At 43.6% G+C, this 19835-nt stretch overlaps 2 protein-coding genes across 2 annotated transcripts; both read left to right on the forward strand.

Annotated features, from left to right (window-relative positions):
- The first annotated feature begins 3576 nt into the window (after positions 1-3576).
- On the forward strand, positions 3577-7253 carry LOC119288506 (cyanate hydratase-like). Its single transcript, XM_037568118.1, has 4 exons — positions 3577-4049; positions 4265-4336; positions 6433-6541; positions 6979-7253. Exons 1-4 carry the CDS (start codon positions 3622-3624, stop codon positions 7021-7023), a joined length of 654 nt encoding a protein of 217 aa, XP_037424015.1. The 5' UTR covers positions 3577-3621; the 3' UTR covers positions 7024-7253.
- A 10089-nt stretch (positions 7254-17342) lies between these two features.
- LOC119288507 (pollen allergen Dac g 3-like) lies at positions 17343-17708 on the forward strand. Its single transcript, XM_037568119.1, has one exon. It carries the CDS (start codon positions 17343-17345, stop codon positions 17706-17708), a length of 366 nt encoding a protein of 121 aa, XP_037424016.1.
- The last annotated feature ends 2127 nt before the right edge of the window (positions 17709-19835 follow it).

A 19835-nucleotide genomic window follows, 5' to 3' on the forward strand; every position in this document is an offset into this window, starting at 1 on the left:
GTCTGGCGTTCAGTTCTCAGGACACGCCTCCAGCTCCCGCCTTCACCGAGCCTCAGATAGCTGAGGTGTGAAATATTATCAGCCCCAACACGCTCAAGAAGGCGGTCTATGAGCAGAACTCGGTCCCATTACAAGAGATCAAGAAGAAGGGACGGAAACGAAAGACTAACAAGGGCGCCGGTGCGAGCCAGCCGGCACCGAGTTCGATCCGTGCTCAGGACGGGCCATCTTCACCTAAGGATATCTCGAGGAGGGTGCATGTGGCGGGTAGGGCGATGCTACCGCCAAATATGCTGAATGCTGCAACCGGTGCTATGCGTAGTCTGCACGACAGTGTTCTTTTTTGGAGAAGCGGCGTCTCAGAGAGAAGGATGTGGCATACCCAGTTTTTGTGGCCAAGGTGCCAGAGGGCAAGGGCTTTGTCGATGGCGACATCGGGGGTACGATCGTCCTGCGGTTTGATGACATCTTTGCTATGTTTAACCTTCATCCGCTGCACTACACCTTCGTTCGGCTGTTTTCGCTGAGTATGGAGATGTGGATCATTAGAGACAAGACCCCGGACATCGTGATAGTCGACCCCTTCTACATGCGTGCCAAGCACTTGAGCAGCGCTGGGGACCGCCAAGTTGCGAGTTCACACCTCGAAGGCATCATTCTGGCAAACCCAGATAAGGATAACTTCCTTGTGGCTTACTTTCCCGAGTAAGTCATCCCTTAATCGCCCCGTAACATATGATTTCTTAGATTTCGATCGTTCTTTTTTTTCTAACATTCCGTGTTCTGTGCAGTGACACACATTGCACACTCATCCTCTTAAGCCTGAAATATTCCATGGCCACGTATTTAGACCCGAACCGTAACTCCAAGATAGACTACACAAATGTCAAGAAAGTTCTTGATGATGTTCTCCCCGCCTACGCCAAATCTGGAGGCACCTTCATCAGGGCAGTTCGTAAGTACGGCAAGCAGCCGCCTGGCGGTCAGAAGGATGCCTACTACGCCCTCCATCACATGCGGGCGATCGTAAGGGACCATCATCAACTTCTGCTACCAGATAATCTCAAAGATTGGGCCGCGAACTTGTCGGCAGTCCAGGACGCGGACCTCAGACAAGAATTCTTTCGCATTCAGTCGGAGTTTGCGGACATCATCCATCAAGATGTCCTTCATACCTCGAGGCAGTTCTTCCTCAGATATCAACCGTCCAATAGTGAGATAGATGAAATGCTACAAATGCAGGGTGACAAGGACCGCGATTTCATGACCATCACGACAGACGGCGGCTTCATCCACGTTCCTGTCCAATGAGTCGAGTCGAAAGTAGTGATGTGTAGTTCTGAAACATTGATTGGCTCATGTTGTAATTATACTTTAATGAATTCGTATGTCTCTTTGGTTTGGACAGTCGTTCAACTTAGATGTAATCGATGCTATTTATTAGTAGGACCATGAATCGTGCTATTAATGTCTTGCTTTTCTCTTCCGATCCTTTTGTTGCATACTTACATATTGCTTATGTATTGTCTGTTGTTTGGCTTGTGCATAGAGATGCCGTCGTATGTCGTGTACAAGGGTAAGGTTCCCGGAGTCTACGACGACTGGGAGGAGTGTCGGAGACAGGTTCACCGTTTCAGCGGTAACAGTTACAAAGGGTACACCACTAGGGCGGAGGCCGAATGTAGATACGCCCGCTATCTAGAGGGAGAGAGGAGGGAGCGTTGGAGGAACCGGATGAAGTCCAGTTTGATCGCGATGATGCTCATCGTGATGACCACAGCTCTCTTTTATGTGATGGTAGTTTAGATGATCGATATCGACTTGTAATGTGAAGGCAAACTCGATACTCGCGGTCTTGAGACTTGTAATGTTTTATCTTTGTTCGATCTTTTGAATTCGGAGACAAACTTGATGAATTGTATTCGGAGACTAATCTTCTATTGTATTCGATGAATCTGATGTTGCTGTGTGCTGCTGTCTATATTCTGTCTAATAATATATTTTGTAACCTGTGCAAAAATCAGAAAAGCAAAAAAAAAACCTAATATTCATACTAATGGCGCACCACACAAGACACTAATGGCGCACTGTGATCATCACACTAATGGCGCATTAACTGCTGGTGCGCCATTAGAATACCAAAGCACATGGGTACATATGGCCCCTTGGGAGGCATTCTAATGGCGCAATATGTGGTGCGCCATTAGAACACCAGATACTAATGTCGCACCGGTGGTGCGCCATTAGAATTTAATTCTAATGACGTGATGCCAGTGACGCACCGGTAGTGCGCCATTAGAAGGCAAATTCGGTGCGCCACTAGCATGCCTTTTCCTAGTAGTGCTACAAGCTCCACTATTTCACAATTGAAACTTCCAGGAGCTCTAGAGAGGACACGAGCCCTACAATAACTCTATCCAGCCGCACTAATGGTGTTCTGCTAGGTGCGGCAGCACCAATGCTAAGCCTGCAACCGAAGGCACATACAACATGAATTTTCTAACTAAAGAAACCTACCAGTCTACAGATAATGCACATTTAGTATGAAATATCTAACTGCGGGCAACAAGCAATCTCCAAACACCAGCACAAAATTCAGGTGTTTTTCGGACAGCACAGAGCAACCAACAAGCAAACATAGGTGCAATACAACATGAATTTTGTAAATGCAGAGAGCAAATCAGCCTCCAAACCGCAGACACATATAGCATGAATTTTCTAGATGCATAGAGCAATCAACTCTCCCGCTAACTTCAGGATTTGTTTACTGATTTCTACTTTCTTTTTCCTAAATCTCTGAAAATCTGATGGACTGCAAGTTGGTATACCTTTTGTTCCACCAAGTGCTTGGGGATTCATCTTCTCCGTTGGCAGCTCCGACGTCGCCGGCGAGCTCTCCCTTCTGTTGGCCGCCGCTTCATGCGCGAACTAGATTTGTACGTCGCCACTGTCCACCGCTGGCTACCTCGCGCTCCGCCGGCTGGGCCACCTCCAAATCCCCCACCCCAGAGACACTCACAGCCACAGGAGCCGGCGCCAAGTTTTCCCCAACCTCCTCAAGGACACTGGATCTATCTGAAATTTGAGGGAAAGCCGTCCGCAGGATCAGCTAAACCAGAATGCAAAAAAAAATGAAGGCAGCATCACTGGAGAAGCAAACATCCACATATCTGCCGATTAGCTGCATCAGAAACCCCATGGTGTCTGGCCGCCGGCGCTCCTTGCCTCTATCTAGCAGTCCGCAGCTTCCAACTGAACCACGCCCTAGCCAAGAACACTCTCGTCCCTGCATTCATCTCGGGTCTGGATCCACTGGACGGAAAGCGAACTACCCGAGCCACGGATCAGACAGAACGTGGATTCTAGTCCGCGGCTCACCTCACCGTCGGTAGACGACTGTCCAACCTTTCGTCAGATCCGTACGTATTTCACTACAGGACTTGATTTTTTGGCACGCGCATAGAAAAAGAGCACGGATCTCTAAAGCGCGTACCAACGACCAAGATAGCGGGCTCATCTGAGCTCGGCTCAATTACTCCGTGTCCCCGCGTGCCACCACCCACTGCCGACACTTTCCCCGTCGCTTAGCCGCCGTGGTGCTGGTGCGCCACCGCATGGCCCATGGTGTATCCGGCGCGGCCATATAAGCCGGCCCAACCGGGGCCAGTTCACTCCCATCGTCTCTCCCTTCCTTCGCCCACTGCACTCCCACTCCTACGCTTCCCCGCCTCGATCGCCATTCCGTCGAGCACATCCCGGGCGACGCAGGCGGCCATGGAGGACGGCGGCGCGAGGGCTGCCGCGGTGCAGAAGCTGATGGCGGCCAAGGCCAAGTCCGGGAAGAGCTTCTCCGACATCGGGGCCGAGACGGGGCTCACCAACGTGTATGTCGCGCAGCTGCTGCGCCGCCAGGCGCAGCTCAAGCCCGACACGGCGGCCGCGCTGCGGGCGGCCATCCCGGCGCTCACCGAGGATCTCGTGGAGCTCATGATGCAGCCGCCCTTCCGGTCCTACAACCCGAAAATGGTCCACGAGCCCGCCATATACAGGTGCCACTCTTGCCACTGCTGTTTTTTTCAGTACAAGTTTAGCCCGTGATTGATATGATAAAGCAAGATACCAACTTGTTGGCGTCAAATGGGAAGAGATTGTGGCTGGATTGTGTCAAATGGGAAACTGCCGCAATGCTACTATGTTTATTTAACAAACATCAATCGGCTTAACTTTTCCTCACTGGTTGTTTCATGGTTTACACTGAACACAGACTGAATGAAGCTATCATGCATTTTGGAGAGAGCATCAAGGCAATCATCAACGAGGACTTTGGTGATGGAATGTAAGAAGATTCACCGATTTAAATTTGAGTTTGCATTATTTTCTGGTTAATATTTGATGGACTGTGATATTTGGCACACGTGTGCCATATAAGCAAAACTGTCATACCTCTACTTCTTTCATTTTAAAGTACCACACGATCCCCCGTCCTTTGACCTCGCCTCCTCTCAAATGACCCCGGAGGCTCGTCCGAGAAACCTGTTTCTCCCGCACATCTCGCGCGCCCACCCCCGAGAAAACTGTCACTTCTTCACGTCTATCACATGATTTCTCCTCGGGACAAAGTTACCATGATATTCATATGCAAGTTATCATGCCTGTGTTGCGTAACTTACCATACTATTTACATAGAACGTACCAGGTACTATGCTTCAACAACTACACCCCTTCAAAGTCACCACTATATTTTATACACAAGTTAGAAGGTTTTCGATGTGTAAAATACCGTGGTACTTACACATAAGTTATCAGGGTATATGTACATCAACCTTTCTCTGGTCAAAGTTACCATGGGGGATTGTACATGAATTACCAGGTCTACAGTTCGTATATTATCATGTTACTTGCACCTAAAAATCTGTGTGTGTTTCGGTAGCATTTTTCATAGGTCAAAAATTACCACGATGTTTTTGCGTAACTTATCACACCTATAGCACTTGTGCCCCTCATGACACTAAACATTATGTCACTTTCTCGTGGCACGCCATGTGTTGTGTTCATCCAAGAGGCCCACGCACGAGGCGAGTGTATGTCTTTAACAACTTATTTTCCTTTGGTAAAAAAAGTTACCATCATGTTTATATTGCAAGTTATCGGTTATGCGGTGCTTATATTATTATGTTATTTACACGAAAATTATTGGGGATGTTTTGAACAACTTTTTTCTGAGAGAAAAAGTTATCATGGTGATTCTAGGTAACTTATCAAGCCCGTAGTGCTTAAAATACCATGCTATTTACACAAAATTTATCAGCTGTATGTTTCAGCAAATTCTCCCCCACGGGTCAGAAACTTATCATGGTGTTTAGTTATCGCAGTGCATATATTTTCATGCTATTTACACATAAAAATGCCTGGGGAGGAGCTACCGTGCTATTTACACAGAAGATATCAGAGTACCTTTTCAAAAAAAAATCCCTACGGTCAAAGTTACCGTGGTGTTTCTACCTCAGTTATCATATGTGCGCTGCGTATATTACCATCTATTTACACATAAATTATCGGGTATCTTTTCACATTTATCTTCCCCAATGGTTAAAGTTACCACGATGTTTGTATCTAAATTATCAGGTCTATAGCGTGAATGTTATTGTGCTATTTACAGAAATTACCGGGGGCCGGGTTCAACAAATTTATTTCCAATGATCAAAGTTACCACGATGCTTGAAACAAAAAAAAAATTCAATGCTAACATATTAAAGGCAAAAACATGTCAAAAATAGTATTTCCCTTAGCTTGTTCAATAATCAGTGTCACAGGTGAGGTGGTTTGTTCCCGTTGTTGATTACCTGCATACTAGAGATCAAATCCTAGTCCAAGCATTATTTTTGCCCGAAAATTGGGAAGTAGGAAGTCACGAGCGGGTGTGCCCGCGGGAAAGGAAGGAGATCGGGAGGCGTGCAGGAAAGGAAAGAAATCGGGAAGGAGGTCGGGGAGGACGTGCGGGAAAGGAAGGAGATCGGAAGGCGTGTGGCAATTTCGCAATCTGGCACACGGTTGCCATATACATATTTTGATATTTGATACGAGACAAATCATTGGTTGTCCAATTTATTTTGCATGTACATTAATAACTAAACCTGAAACTTAACAACTTGGAATTTCAGATGATTTGGATTCTTTCAAGACTTTGCTTTGTTTGTAGAACCTAAATAAACTTTCCAAAATGTCTCACATGTGCACAATTCTAAATCCAAATGTTATGCTCATTTCCGTGGAACTTTGTTGCATAATCAACGAAATGTCAAATAATTTTTTTTTTTTGAGGGCTAACGGCAGGTGCTCTGCCTTTTCATTATAGTTCAGGAATTTACAAGGGAAATGTCAAATAATAACACTTGCAAAAATCACTTGTTATCTTATCACTTTCAATTGCAGCATGTCGGCTATAGACTTCTACTGTACAGTCGACAAAGTTAAAGGGGCTGATGGAAAAGACCGTGTGGTGCTCACATTTGATGGGAAGTATCTGCCTCACACTGAACAGGTTTGTAATTCCTTCAGGTGTTCTCATCCTATTCTCTGTTCCTGATAACCCATTTTGCATCCATGTGTATACCGAATGAAGTGCGATTTCGGAGCCAAGATTCAGCCAAATCTCAGGGCCATTGTAGTTAAAACACCCTGAGCCCAGCTTGAAATTGCTAAAATTTACAAATTTACAAAAGATAAGATGTCCATACCCCCCGAGTGCAGAGAGATTATTTAATTGCTTCAAGTGCTGCTAGTTCCTAGTTCCTACAATTTGTCACACTGTATGACTATCAGCGAATCTTAGTTATAGATAACTGCTGAATGAAGAGACATAGTTACACAAATTCAAGCAGTTGTCCTATGTTTATCCCATAAGGTTACCATGCTCCTGGCTCTGAATTTGACAGATCGTTCTAAGCGTTTTATTCCTTTTTCTTTTCACATCTGCAGAAAGCCGCGAATATGATGTCGAAGTTGCCCTGCAAGGCACCTTGAGATAATGAGATGGCTGGTACTAGGAGAAGGGGGATATGTAGCTTCACTAATGTCTGCTTATACTTCAGACAAAAAAATTGAGTGTCCCTTTTCTAGTCTGAATGATCGACCAAATAAAGAGTTGTCATATAGTATGTAATGTCTGCTTGTATTTTGGACCTGGAACAGCATTCGACATGATTTTCCTCGTCTGAATGATCGACTAAATAAAGTGGCAATATAGTTTGTAATCCCTGCTTGTACTTCAGACTTGAAGAGTAACTCAGCATGGTTTTATAGGCTGGATTTTCGATAAGATAAACCGTCTTGTATTCATGTGTGCATGAATTGTTTCTGAAGCAAATCTACAGCTTGGTATCAACTATGATCTATATTGCATTTTATCGACGGATGTGTCAATGTGGCAAACTGTGCTGGAAAGGCGTAGTGAATACATAACATTTCTTTGAGCGAATCATAATACTTAACTAGCTAGAATGAGAAATTTTAAGAGGGCCCCTCTTACCTCCGAAAGGTAAGAGGATAATTTAATCTTAGCCGTCACTTGATTGAGGGCAATTTGTCTATATAAATATGGTAAATACAACAAAATAAATAGAAAACATTCTTGACAGATTCTGTGATCTCTCTTTCCTAAAAGAGATTTTGCGTCTAGTATTAAAAATACATACTTCCATTTATACTATGCATGTTCGTTGAAAAAAAACATGGCATACATGTTTTTTTTTCTTTGAGATACAGGTGTATAATACAGTACATCTTAAAGTACAATTTTCTTAACCTTAGGACATTCCTTGGTTTTAAAATTAGAATCGTGTGATATATCATCATGTCAATGCCACTTCAGTATTCATGTGGCACACGTGGTTAGCAACTCAAACTTGATGATTTTTTCAAATATTGTTTATACTTAAGTATGCATATTGATAGTTTGTATGCGTATGCATTTCTAATATCAAAAATATGTTTCTCTATATTAAGATTAACATATAATCAACTTATTTATGTATTTCAAAAATTGTGTGTGCTATATTCATACGTATTTCTCATGAATGTCACATCATTTGCATAAATATTAGTACCATCTGGTAGGGCAATAAAAAAAATGAAGGAAATATGCCCTAGAGGCAATAATAAAGTTATTATTTATTTCCTTATATCATGATAAATGTTTATTATTCATGCTAGAATTGTATTAACCGGAAACATAATACATGTGTGAATACATAGACAAACAAAGTGTCACTAGTATGCCTCTACTTGACTAGCTCGTTAATCAAAGATGGTTATGTTTCCTGACCATGAACAATGAGTTGTTATTTGATTAACGAGGTCACATCATTAGTTGAATGATCTGATTGACATGACCCATTCCATTAGCTTAGCACCTGATCGTTTAGTATGTTGCTATTGCTTTCTTCATGACTTATACATGTTCCTATGACTATGAGATTATGCAACTCCCGTTTGCCGGAGGAACACTTTGGGTGCTACCAAACGTCACAACGTAAATGGGTGATTATAAAGGAGCATTACAGGTGTCTCCAAAGGTAGATGTTGGGTTGGCGTATTTCGAGATTAGGATTTGTCACTCCGATATGTCGGAGAGGTATCTCTGGGCCCTCTCGGTAATACACATCACATAAGCCTTGCAAGCATTACAACTAATATGTTAGTTGTGAGATGATGTATTACGGAACGAGTAAAGAGACTTGCCGGTAACGAGATTGAACTAGGTATTGGATACCGACGATCGAATCTCGGGCAAGTAACATACCGATGACAAAGGGAACAACGTATGTTGTTATGCGGTCTGACCGATAAAGATCTTCGTAGAATATGTAGGAGCCAATATGGGCATCCAGGTCCCGCTATTGGTTATTGACCGGAGACGTGTCTCGGTCATGTCTACATTGTTCTCGAACCCGTAGGGTCCGCACGCTTAAGGTTACGATGACAATTATATTATGAGTTTATGCATTTTGATGTACCGAAGGTTGTTCGGAGTCCCGGATGTGATCACGGACATGACGAGGAGTCTCGAAATGGTCGAGACATAAAGATTGATATATTGGAAGTCTATGTTTGGACATCGGAAGTGTTCCGGGTGAAATCGGGATTTTACCGGGTTACCGGGAGGTTACCGGAACCCCCCGGGAACCATATGGGCCTTCATGGGCCTTAGTGGAAAGGTGAAAGGGCTGCCCACCAGGGCTGCGCGCCTCCCCCCTTCCCCTAGTCCTATTAGGACTAGGAGAGGTGGCCGGCCACCCTTCTCCTCTTTCCCCCTTTGGGGATTCCTAGTTGGAATAGGATTGGAGGGGAGTCCTACTCCCGGTAGGAGTAGGACTCCTCCTGCGCCACCTCCTCCTGGCCGGCGCCTCCTCCCCCCCTTGGCTCATTTATATACGGAGGCAGGGGCACCTCTAAACACACAAGTTGACACAAGTTGATCCACGTGATCGATTCCTTAGCCGTGTGCGGTGCCCCCTGCCACCATATTCCTCGATAATACTGTAGCGGAGTTTAGGCGAAGCCCTGCTGCTGTAGTTCATCAAGATCGTCACCACGCCATCGTGCTGACGAAACTCTTCCCCGACACTTTGCTGGATCGGAGTCCGGGGATCGTCATCGAGCTGAACGTGTGCTCGAACTCGGAGGTGCCGTAGTTTCGGTGCTTGATCGGTTGGATCGTGAAGACGTACAACTACTTCCTCTACGTCGTGTCATCGCTTCCGCAGTCGGTCTGCGTTGGGTACGTAGACAACACTCTCCTCTCGTTGCTATGCATCACATGATCCTGTGTGCGCGTAGGAAAATTTTTGAAATTACTACGAAACCCAACAGTGGTATCCGAGCCTAGGTTATTGATGTTGATGTTATATGCACGAGTAGAACACAAGTGAGTTGTGGACGATACAAGTCATACTGCCTACCAGCATGTCATATTTTGGTTCGGCGGTATTGTTGGACGAGACGACCCAGACCAACCTTACGCGTACGCTTACGCGAGACCGGTTCCCTCGACGTGCTTTGCACAGAGATGGCTTGCGGGCGACTGTCTCTCCAACTTTAGTTGAACCAAGCATGGCTACGCCCGGTCCTTGATAAGGTTAAAACGGAGTCTATTTGACAAACTATCGTTGTGGTTTTGATGCGTAGGTGAGATTGGTTCTTACTTAAGCCCGTAGCAGCCACGTAAAACATGCAACAACAAAGTAGAGGACGTCTAACTTGTTTTTGCAGGGCATGTTATGATGTGATATGGTCAAGGCATGATGCTGAATTTTATTGTATGAGATGATCATGTTTTGTAACCGAGTTATCGGCAACTGGCAGGAGCCATATGGTTGTCGCTTTATTGTATGCAATGCAATCGCGATGTAATGCTTTACTTTATTACTAAACGGTAGTGATAGTCGTGAAAGCATAAGATTGGCGAGACGACAACGATGCTACGATGGAGATCAAGGTGTCGCGCCGGTGACGATGATGATCATGACGGTGCTTCGGAGATGAAGATCACAAGCACAAGATGATGATGACCATATCATATCACTTATATTGATTGCATGTGATGTTTATCTTTTTATGCATCTTATCTTGCTTTGATTGATGGTAGCATTATAAGATGATCTCTCACTTAATTATCAAGAAGTGTTCTCCCTGAGTATGCACCGTTGCCAAAGTTCGTCGTGCCCAGACACCACGTGATGATCGGGTGTGATAAGCTCTACGTCCATCTACAACGGGTGCAAGCCAGTTTTGCACACGCAGAATACTCAGGTTAAACTTGACGAGCCTAGCATATGCAGATATGGCCTCGGAACACGGAGACCGAAAGGTCGAGCGTGAATCATATAGTAGATATGATCAACATAACGATGTTCACCATTGAAAACTACTCCATCTCACGTGATGATCGGTCATGGTTTAGTTGATTTGGATCACGTAATCACTTAGAGGATTAGAGGGATGTCTATCTAAGTGGGAGTTCTTAAATAATATGATTAATTGAACTTAAATTTATCATGAACTTAGTCCTGGTAGTATTTTGCAAATCATGTTGTAGATCAATAGCTCGCGTTGTTGCTTCCCTGTGTTTATTTTGATATGTTCCTAGAGAAAATTGTGTTGAAAAATGTTAGTAGCAATGTTGCGGATTTGATCCGTGATCTGAGGTTAAATCCTCATTGCTGCACAGAAGAATTATGTCCTTAATGCACCGCTAGGTGACGGACCTATTGCAGGAGCAAATGCAGACGTTATGAACGTTTGGCTAGCTCAATATGATGACTACTTGATAGTTTAAGTGCACCATGCTTAACGGCTTAGAATCGGGACTTCAAAGACGTTTTGAATGTCATGGACCATATGAGATGTTCCAGGAGTTGAAGCTAATATTTCAAGCAAATACCCGAGTTGAGAGATATGAAGTCTCCAACAAGTTCTATAGCTAAAAGATGGAGGAGAATCGCTCAACTAGTGAGCATATGCTCAGATTGTCTGAGTACTACAATTGCTTGAATCAAGTGGGAGTTAATCTTCCAGATAAGATAGTGATTGACAGAATTCTCTAGTCACCATCACCAAGTTAGTAGAACTTCGTGATGAACTATGACATGCAAGGGATAACGGAAACGATTCCCAAGCTCTTCGTAATGCGGAAATTGACGAAGGTAGAAATCGAGAAAAACATCAAGTGTTGATGGTAGACAAGACCACTAGTTTCAAGAAAAGGGGCAGAAGGAAGAAGGGGAACTTCAAGAAGAACAGCAAGCAAGTTACTGCTCAAGTGAAGAAGCCCAAGTCTGATCCTAAGCCTGAGACTAAAGTGTTTCTACTGCAAAGGGACTGGTCACTGGAAGCGGATCTACCCCAAGTGATTGGCGGATAAGAAGGATGGCAAAGTGAACATAAGTATATTTGATATACATGTTATTGATGTGTACTTTACTAGTGTTTATCGCAAACCCTCAGTATTTGATACTAGTTCAGTTGCTAAGATTAGTAACTCGAAACGGGAGTTGCAGAATAAACAGAGACTAGTTAAGGGTAAAGTGACGATGTGTGTTGGAAGTGGTTCCAAGATTGATATGATCATCGTCACACACTCCCTATACTTTCGGGATTAGTGTTGAACCTAAATAAGTGTTATTTGGTGTTTGCGTTGAGCATGAATATGATTTGATCATGTTTATTGTAATACGATTATTCATTTAAGTAAGAGAATAAATTGTTGTTCTGTTTACATGAATAGAACCTTATATGGTTACACACCCAATGAAAATAGTTTGTTGGATCTCGATCGTAGTGATACACATAATCATAATATTGAAACCAGAAGATGCAAAGTTAATAATGATAAGTGCAACTTGTTTGTAGCACTGCCGTTTAGGTCATATTGGTGTAAAGCGCATGAAGAAACTCCATACTGATGGAATTTTGGAATCACTTGATTATGAATCACTTGATGCTTGCGAACTGTGCCTTTTGGGCAAGATGACTAAAACTCCGTTCTACGGAACAATGGAACGAGCTACTGACTTATTGGAAATAATACATACCGATGTATGCGATCCAATGAGTGCTGATGCTCGTGGCAAGCATCGTTGTTTTCTGACCTTCACAAGATGATTTGAGCAGATATGGGTATATCTACTTGATGAAACATAAGTCTGAAATAGTTGAAAGGTTCAAAGAGTTTCAGAGTGAAGTGGAAAAATCATCGTAACAAGAAAATAAAGTTTCTGCGATCTGATCGCGGAGACAAATATTTGAGTTACGAGTTTGGTCTTCAATTAAAACAATGTGGAATAGTTTCACAGCTCACGCCACCTGGAACACCACATCGTTATGGTGTGTCCGAACGTCGTAACCGCACTTTATTTGATATGGTGCGATCTATGATATCTCTTTACCACTATCGCTTTGGGGTTATGCATTAGAGACAACTGCATTCACGTTTTAAAATAGGGCACCATCTAAATCCGTTGAGACGACACTGTATGAACTATGGTTTAGCAGTAAACCTAAGCTGTTGTTTCTTAAAGTTTGGGGCTGCGATGTGAAAAAGTTTCATCCTGATAAGCTCGAACCCAAATCGGAGAAGTGCGTCTTCATAGAATACCCAAAGGAAATTGTTGGGTACACCTTCTATCACAGATCCGAAGGCAAGACATTCATTGCTAAAATGGATCCTTTCCAGAGAAGGAGTTTCTCTCGAAAGAAGTGAGTGGGAGGAGAGTAGAACTTGATGAGATAATTATACCTTCTCCCTTATTGGAAAGTAGTTCATCACAGAAATCAGTTCCAGTGATTACTACACCAATAAGTGAGGAAGTTAATGATGATGATCATCAAACTTCAGATCGAGTTACTACCAAAACTCGTAGGTCTTCCAGAGTAAGATACGCACCAGAGTGGTACGGTAATCATGTTCTGGAAGTCATGTTACTAGACTATGATGAACCTACGAACTATGAGGAAGCAATGATGAGCCCAGATTCCACGAAATGGCTTGAGGCCATGAAATCTGAGATATGATCCATGTATGAGAACAAAGTGTAGACTTTGATTAACTTGCCCGATGATCGGTGAGTCATTAAGAATAAATGGATCTTCAAGAGGAAGATGGACGTTGATAGTAGTGTTACTATCTACAAAGCTAGACTTGTCGAAAAAGGTTTTTGACAAAGTTCAAGGTGTTGAATACGATGAGATTTTCTTACTCGTATCGATGCTTAAAAGTCTGTCCGAATCATGTTAGCAATTGCCGCATTTTATGATTATGAAATTTGGCAGATGGATGTCAAAACTGCATTCCTGCATGGATTTCTGGAAGAAGAGTTGTATATGATGCAACCGGAAGGTTTTGTCGATCCAAAGGGAGCTAACAAAGTGTGCAAGCTCCAGCGATCCATTTATGGACTGGTACAAGAATCTCGGAGTTGGAATATACGCTTTGATAAAGTTGATCAAAGCATATAGTTTTTGTACAGACTTACGGTGAAGCCTGTATTTACAAGAAAGTGAGTGGGAGCACTACAACATTTCTGATAAGTATATGTGAATGACATATTGTTGATCGGAAATAATGTAGAATTATTCTGCAAAGCATGAAAGGATACTTGAATAAAAGTTTTTCAAAGAAAGACCTTGGTGAAGCTGCTTACACATTGAGCATCAAGATCTATATAGATAGATGAAGACGCTTGATAAGATTTTTCAATGAATACATACCTTGATAAATTTTTGAAATAGTTCAAAATGGAACAGTCAAAGAAGGAGTTCTTGCCTGTGTTGCAAGGTGTGAAGTTGAGTAAGACTCAAAGCCCGACCACGGCAGAAAATAGAAAGAGAATGAAAGTCATTCCCTATGCCTCAGTCATAGGTTCTATAAAATATGCCATGCTATATACCAGATCTATTGTATGCCATACCACTGAGTTTGGTAAGGGAGTACAATAGTGATCTAGGAGTAGATCACTGGAGAGCGGTTAAAATTGTCCTTAGTGGAATAAGGATATGTTTCTCGATTATGGAAAAAGGTTCGTCGTAAAGGGTTACGCCGATGCAAGTTTGACACTAATCTAGATGACTCTAAGTCTCGATCTAGATACATATTGAAAGTGGGAGCAATTAGCTAGAGTAGCTCCATGCAGAGCATTGTTGACATAGAAATTTGCAAAATACATGAGGATCTGAATATGGCAGACCCGTTGACTAAGATTCTCTCACAAGCAAAACATGATCACACCTTAGTACTCCTTGGGTGTTAATCACATAGCGATGTGAACTAGATTACAGAATCTAGTAAACCCTTTGGGTGTTGGTCACATAGCGATGTGAACTATGGGTGTTAATCACATGGTGATGTGAACTATTGCTGTTAAATCACATGGCGATGTGAACTAGATTATTGACTCTAGTGCAAGTGGGAGACTGAAGGAAATATGCCCTAGAGGCAATAATAAAGTTATTATTTATTTCCTTATATCATGATAAATGTTTATTATTCATGCTAGAATTGTATTAACCGGAAACATAATACATGTGTGAATACATAGACAAACAAAGTGTCACTAGTATGCCTCTACTTGACTAGCTCGTTAATCAAAGATGGTTATGTTTCCTGACCATGAACAATGAGTTGTTATTTGATTAACGAGGTCACATCATTAGTTGAATGATCTGATTGACATAACCCATTCCATTAGCTTAGCACCTGATCGTTTAGTATGTTGCTATTGCTTTCTTCATAACTTATACATGTTCCTATGACTATGAGATTATGCAACTCCCGTTTGCCGGAGGAACACTTTGGGTGCTACCAAACGTCACAACGTAACTGGGTGATTATAAAGGAGCATTACAGGTGTCTCCAAAGGTAGATGTTGGGTTGGCGTATTTCGAGATTAGGATTTGTCACTCCGATTGTCGGAGAGGTATCTCTGGGCCCTCTCGGTAATACACATCACATAAGCCTTGCAAGCATTACAACTAATATGTTAGTTGTGAGATGATGTATTACGGAACGAGTAAAGAGACTTGCCGGTAACGAGATTGAACTAGGTATTGGATACCGACGATCGAATCTCGGGCAAGTAACATACCGATGACAAAGGGAACAACGTATGTTGTTATGCGGTCTGACCGATAAAGATCTTCGTAGAATATGTAGGAGCCAATATGGGCATCCAGGTCCCGCTATTGGTTATTGACCGGAGACGTGTCTCGGTCATGACTACATTGTTCTCGAACCCGTAGGGTCCGCACGCTTAAGGTTACGATGACAGTTATATTATGAGTTTATGCATTTTGATGTACCGAAGGTTGTTCGGAGTCCCGGATGTGATCACGGACATGACGAGGAGTCTCGAAATGGTCGAGACATAAAGATTGATATATTGGAAGTCTATGTTTGGACATCGGAAGTGTTCCGGGTGAAATCGGGATTTTACCGGGTTACCGGGAGGTTACCGGAACCCCCCGGGAACCATATGGGCCTTCATGGGCCTTAGTGGAAAGGTGAAAGGGCTGCCCACCAGGGCTGCGCGCCTCCCCCCTTCCCCTAGTCCTATTAGGACTAGGAGAGGTGGCCGGCCACCCTTCTCCTCTTTCCCCCTTTGGGGATTCCTAGTTGGAATAGGATTGGAGGGGAGTCCTACTCCCGGTAGGAGTAGGACTCCTCCTGCGCCACCTCCTCCTAGCCGGCGCCTCCTCCCCCCCTTGGCTCCTTTATATACGGAGGCAGGGGCACCTCTAAACACACAAGTTGACACAAGTTGATCCACGTGATCGATTCCTTAGCCGTGTGCGGTGCCCCCTGCCACCATATTCCTCGATAATACTGTAGCGGAGTTTAGGCGAAGCCCTGCTGCTGTAGTTCATCAAGATCGTCACCACGCCATCGTGCTGACGAAACTCTTCCCCGACACTTTGCTGGATCGGATTCCGGGGATCGTCATCGAGCTGAACGTGTGCTCGAACTCGGAGGTGCCGTAGTTTCGGTGCTTGATCGGTTGGATCGTGAAGACGTACAACTACTTCCTCTACGTCGTGTCATCGCTTCCGCAGTCGGTCTGCGTTGGGTACGTAGACAACACTCTCCTCTCGTTGCTATGCATCACATGATCCTGTGTGCGCGTAGGAAAATTTTTGAAATTACTACGAAACCCAACAAAAAATAGCGCGCTACAAAAAATAGCGTCGTCCTTGAAAATATGCTATTAGCGTGCTATTAGCGAGACATTTTATATTGATCAATTTAGTGAGACAATTCTCTACACTCTATAGCGCGCTATTTTTTTTCAATGGGTAGAATACAGTGTCAACACTAAAAACATTAAAAAAAAAACTTTACAGTGATGACTATTGCCTTGTGACCAAACTGGAAAGCAAAGATAACAGTAATTGGAATTTCTATATTTTTCTTTATCCGCCTTCATGTTTTACCTTACATTACGTAAGAGTAATATCAGCCTTCAGATCAGGAGAAAATAACAGCTCATATATATCGACTTAGGACTATCTTAAAACGGCTCAAGACTAGGCACCAATTTAGGCCCACCACTTAATTGCAGGCCAGCCGAAACAATTGTTCATGTCGTTTAAATACCGTGGTGACATGCGGCGCCGTTTCCTCCGATTGTATTGGCGCGGCGGTCACGGCCAGCGCCGTTTCCTCCGACTGTGTTGCCCGGAGCACCGCCCGTCGGACGCTCTCTTCTGCCCATAAATACCGCGCACATGATCCATCAGAATCCACACAGCTCGAAGCATCCACACACCGCAGTCAAATCTCTCTATCAGTCCAGATGGCTTCCTCTTCGTCCTCAAGGCTGCTCGCGGCGGCGGTGCTGGCGGCGCTGCTCGCCGGCGCGATGTGCGCCGTGAAGGTGGCCTTCACGGTGGAGAAGGGGTCCGGCGCCAAGAAGCTGGTGCTGAAGATCGACTACGCCAGACCAGGCGACAGCCTCGCCGAGGTGGAGCTCCGGCAGCACGGCTCGGAGGAGTGGCAGCCCTTGACCAAGAAGGGTGGCTTCTGGGAGGTCTCGTCCACCAAAGACCTCGTCGGCCCCTTCAACTTCCGCTTCATGTCCGAGAACGGCATGAGGAACGTCTTCGACGAGGTCTTCTCCACCGATTTCAAGATCGGCGAAACCTACGCCCCGGAAGAGTGATCCTTCCGTCGGTGTGTCACATTAGTCGATTCGAGTTTTCCCTTGTTTCCGTTTCATTATATTTGCATGTATTCGCCCTCATGCGTGGATAATACATAATTATCGACGCCTATGAGGTGCGTATACATACGGTGCGGATGTGTTTGCTCTCCATTCATCCACTGCCTATGCATTTTGTCTTGTTCCGTTTGTATCCGAATTTTGCTCAAGATTATGAAATGTATCTTTTTTTTATCTTGTCACCTTTATTTTGGTTATGTTTGTTTCTACTTACTTTGAGGTAACGCGATACAAGATCAAAAGGTGGTATGTAAAGGATCTAAGAGGATGGAGATATATTTGCGTTGCCTATTCCATTTTTTTTTTGTTAATATGAGGGCAAACCAGTCACAAACTAACTACCACAAAAGTGAGGATATAAACATTCGGGAAAGTCAAGAACCATGTTCAGTTTCTTGTGAAACCAATAAACATATCAAATATATACATGCAATTAAAGTAAATCACCATATTATAGTTGCGCTTTATCCACTTATACCAACTCTAGCAGAGTCGCCAAATTTGTAATCGTCATGTTACATATGGAGCGGCTGGCCAGGCGATGTGCAAACTCAGAGTCAACATATATCAGCCTCCACATTTTTACTTTTTCTTCATTAAAACAATTTGATTGCCTCCAAAATCAAACGTTTTATCACACCATTTCAAAGCAATGGTGTACATAATTTTAACAAGTCATATGAACAAAATCATTTAATCGACGGCGTGTACAAATCAGATGTTCACGACGTGTTTGCCGTCGTCTTCTCCGACATGTGCATCGTCCCCTCCTATAACGTCCCTATAGAACGTATGGTCACCATTCACGTCTTCTTCCAAAATTCTCGCACCACTAGACGGCTAAGATGTTACCGCCAGAGAGTTTGGATTACGATCTGACGACTGGAAATCATTGCCACTTGGCACCAAGTAGGATAGGGGCTTCTTCTTGGAATCTGAAAACTTTCTACAGTAGTCCATCTCAATCTTTTAGGCCTAGATAGCTTGTGGAAAGAGGCCGTTTGGGGTTATTTTTTACGGAACCTCGTCAGAGGGCGGGGAGCTTCCGCATTGCATTAAGAAGAAGAGAATTGGTCCAGTTAATAGGGGAAACCGGACCCAAAAACCATACATGGCACGGTTACATAAGGGAAACCGACGAAGACCACAACAAAAGAGAGTAAAAACTTGGTTTCTTCTTACAAGATACATCTAATACAATTATTGGAGTACCCTAAAGTCTCCTCCAGTGCATCATCATGTGGCATGAAAGGCTGGAGATCATCTTTGACATTCTCCTGCTCAACATAGCGGAGAATACGTACTGGTTTGTTGGTCGGCAATTGTGTTTGGGTGTGCTAGATACTTTAATCCAATGGTCTCAAAATAGGCTTTTGCCCCACTTTACAGATAAAGCAACAGTCCATATATCCAACATCATAGTCCGAAATCAGAACGACGGCTGGGGCAATAGCAAAATCCAATGGTCTAGCCGGACCGGATGCTTTGGAATGTCTTCATGGACATTCAAGACAAACTCTGTGAAGTCATCAATACCAATGAGACAGAGATGAAATCTGTCCTGCCTCCATGAACTACCATACCACTTTACCCAGAAATTTATATCATTTTACATATTATCATACCACTTCCTTTGGACGATGCCGTCTATCCAGATGGAGTGATTTGACATGTCTCTTGACCTTTGGATATGTGTGTGCCCGGAAGGTGTGCCCGGACATTCTCGCTAATCGGGCTCTCCTTTTTTCCAGTATCTTTACTGCTCTGGTAGATCTTTAGGAGCCTATATATTTTAGTGAGCATGGTTTGTAGATTTTCCTCGCGCGTATCCATAAGATCTAGACATTGCGTTTTGTCCCCGAGAAGTTTAGATAAATCTCATTTTAGTGGTTTTATCTTGGAACTTACTAGCCTGAAATATTTCGATGATAATTCCCATCTGGGATGGTTCTCGAAGTCCCAGTCAATTCTCTCAGAAAATGTTTTCTCTTCAAAATGTCTTTATGTAATCATGACCGTGTATATTTCCCTTGTATCTTAGTTCTTCATAGGAGCTCATGGCGTCTG

Source organism: Triticum dicoccoides, chromosome 4A (assembly GCF_002162155.2).
Source record: "Triticum dicoccoides isolate Atlit2015 ecotype Zavitan chromosome 4A, WEW_v2.0, whole genome shotgun sequence".
Lineage (NCBI taxonomy): Eukaryota > Viridiplantae > Streptophyta > Magnoliopsida > Poales > Poaceae > Triticum > Triticum dicoccoides.

Excerpts from the sequence above, each read along its gene's own strand:
- LOC119288506 (XM_037568118.1), top strand. The coding sequence starts at position 3,622 with ATGGTGTATCCGGCGCGGCCATATAAGCCGGCCCAACCGGGGCCAGTT. Across the intron at positions 4,050-4,264 it reads CACGAGCCCGCCATATACAG|ACTGAATGAAGCTATCATGC; the intron begins GTGCCACTCTTG and ends CACTGAACACAG. Across the intron at positions 6,542-6,978 it reads ATCTGCCTCACACTGAACAG|AAAGCCGCGAATATGATGTC; the intron begins GTTTGTAATTCC and ends TCACATCTGCAG.
- LOC119288507 (XM_037568119.1), top strand. The coding sequence starts at position 17,343 with ATGGCTTCCTCTTCGTCCTCAAGGCTGCTCGCGGCGGCGGTGCTGGCG.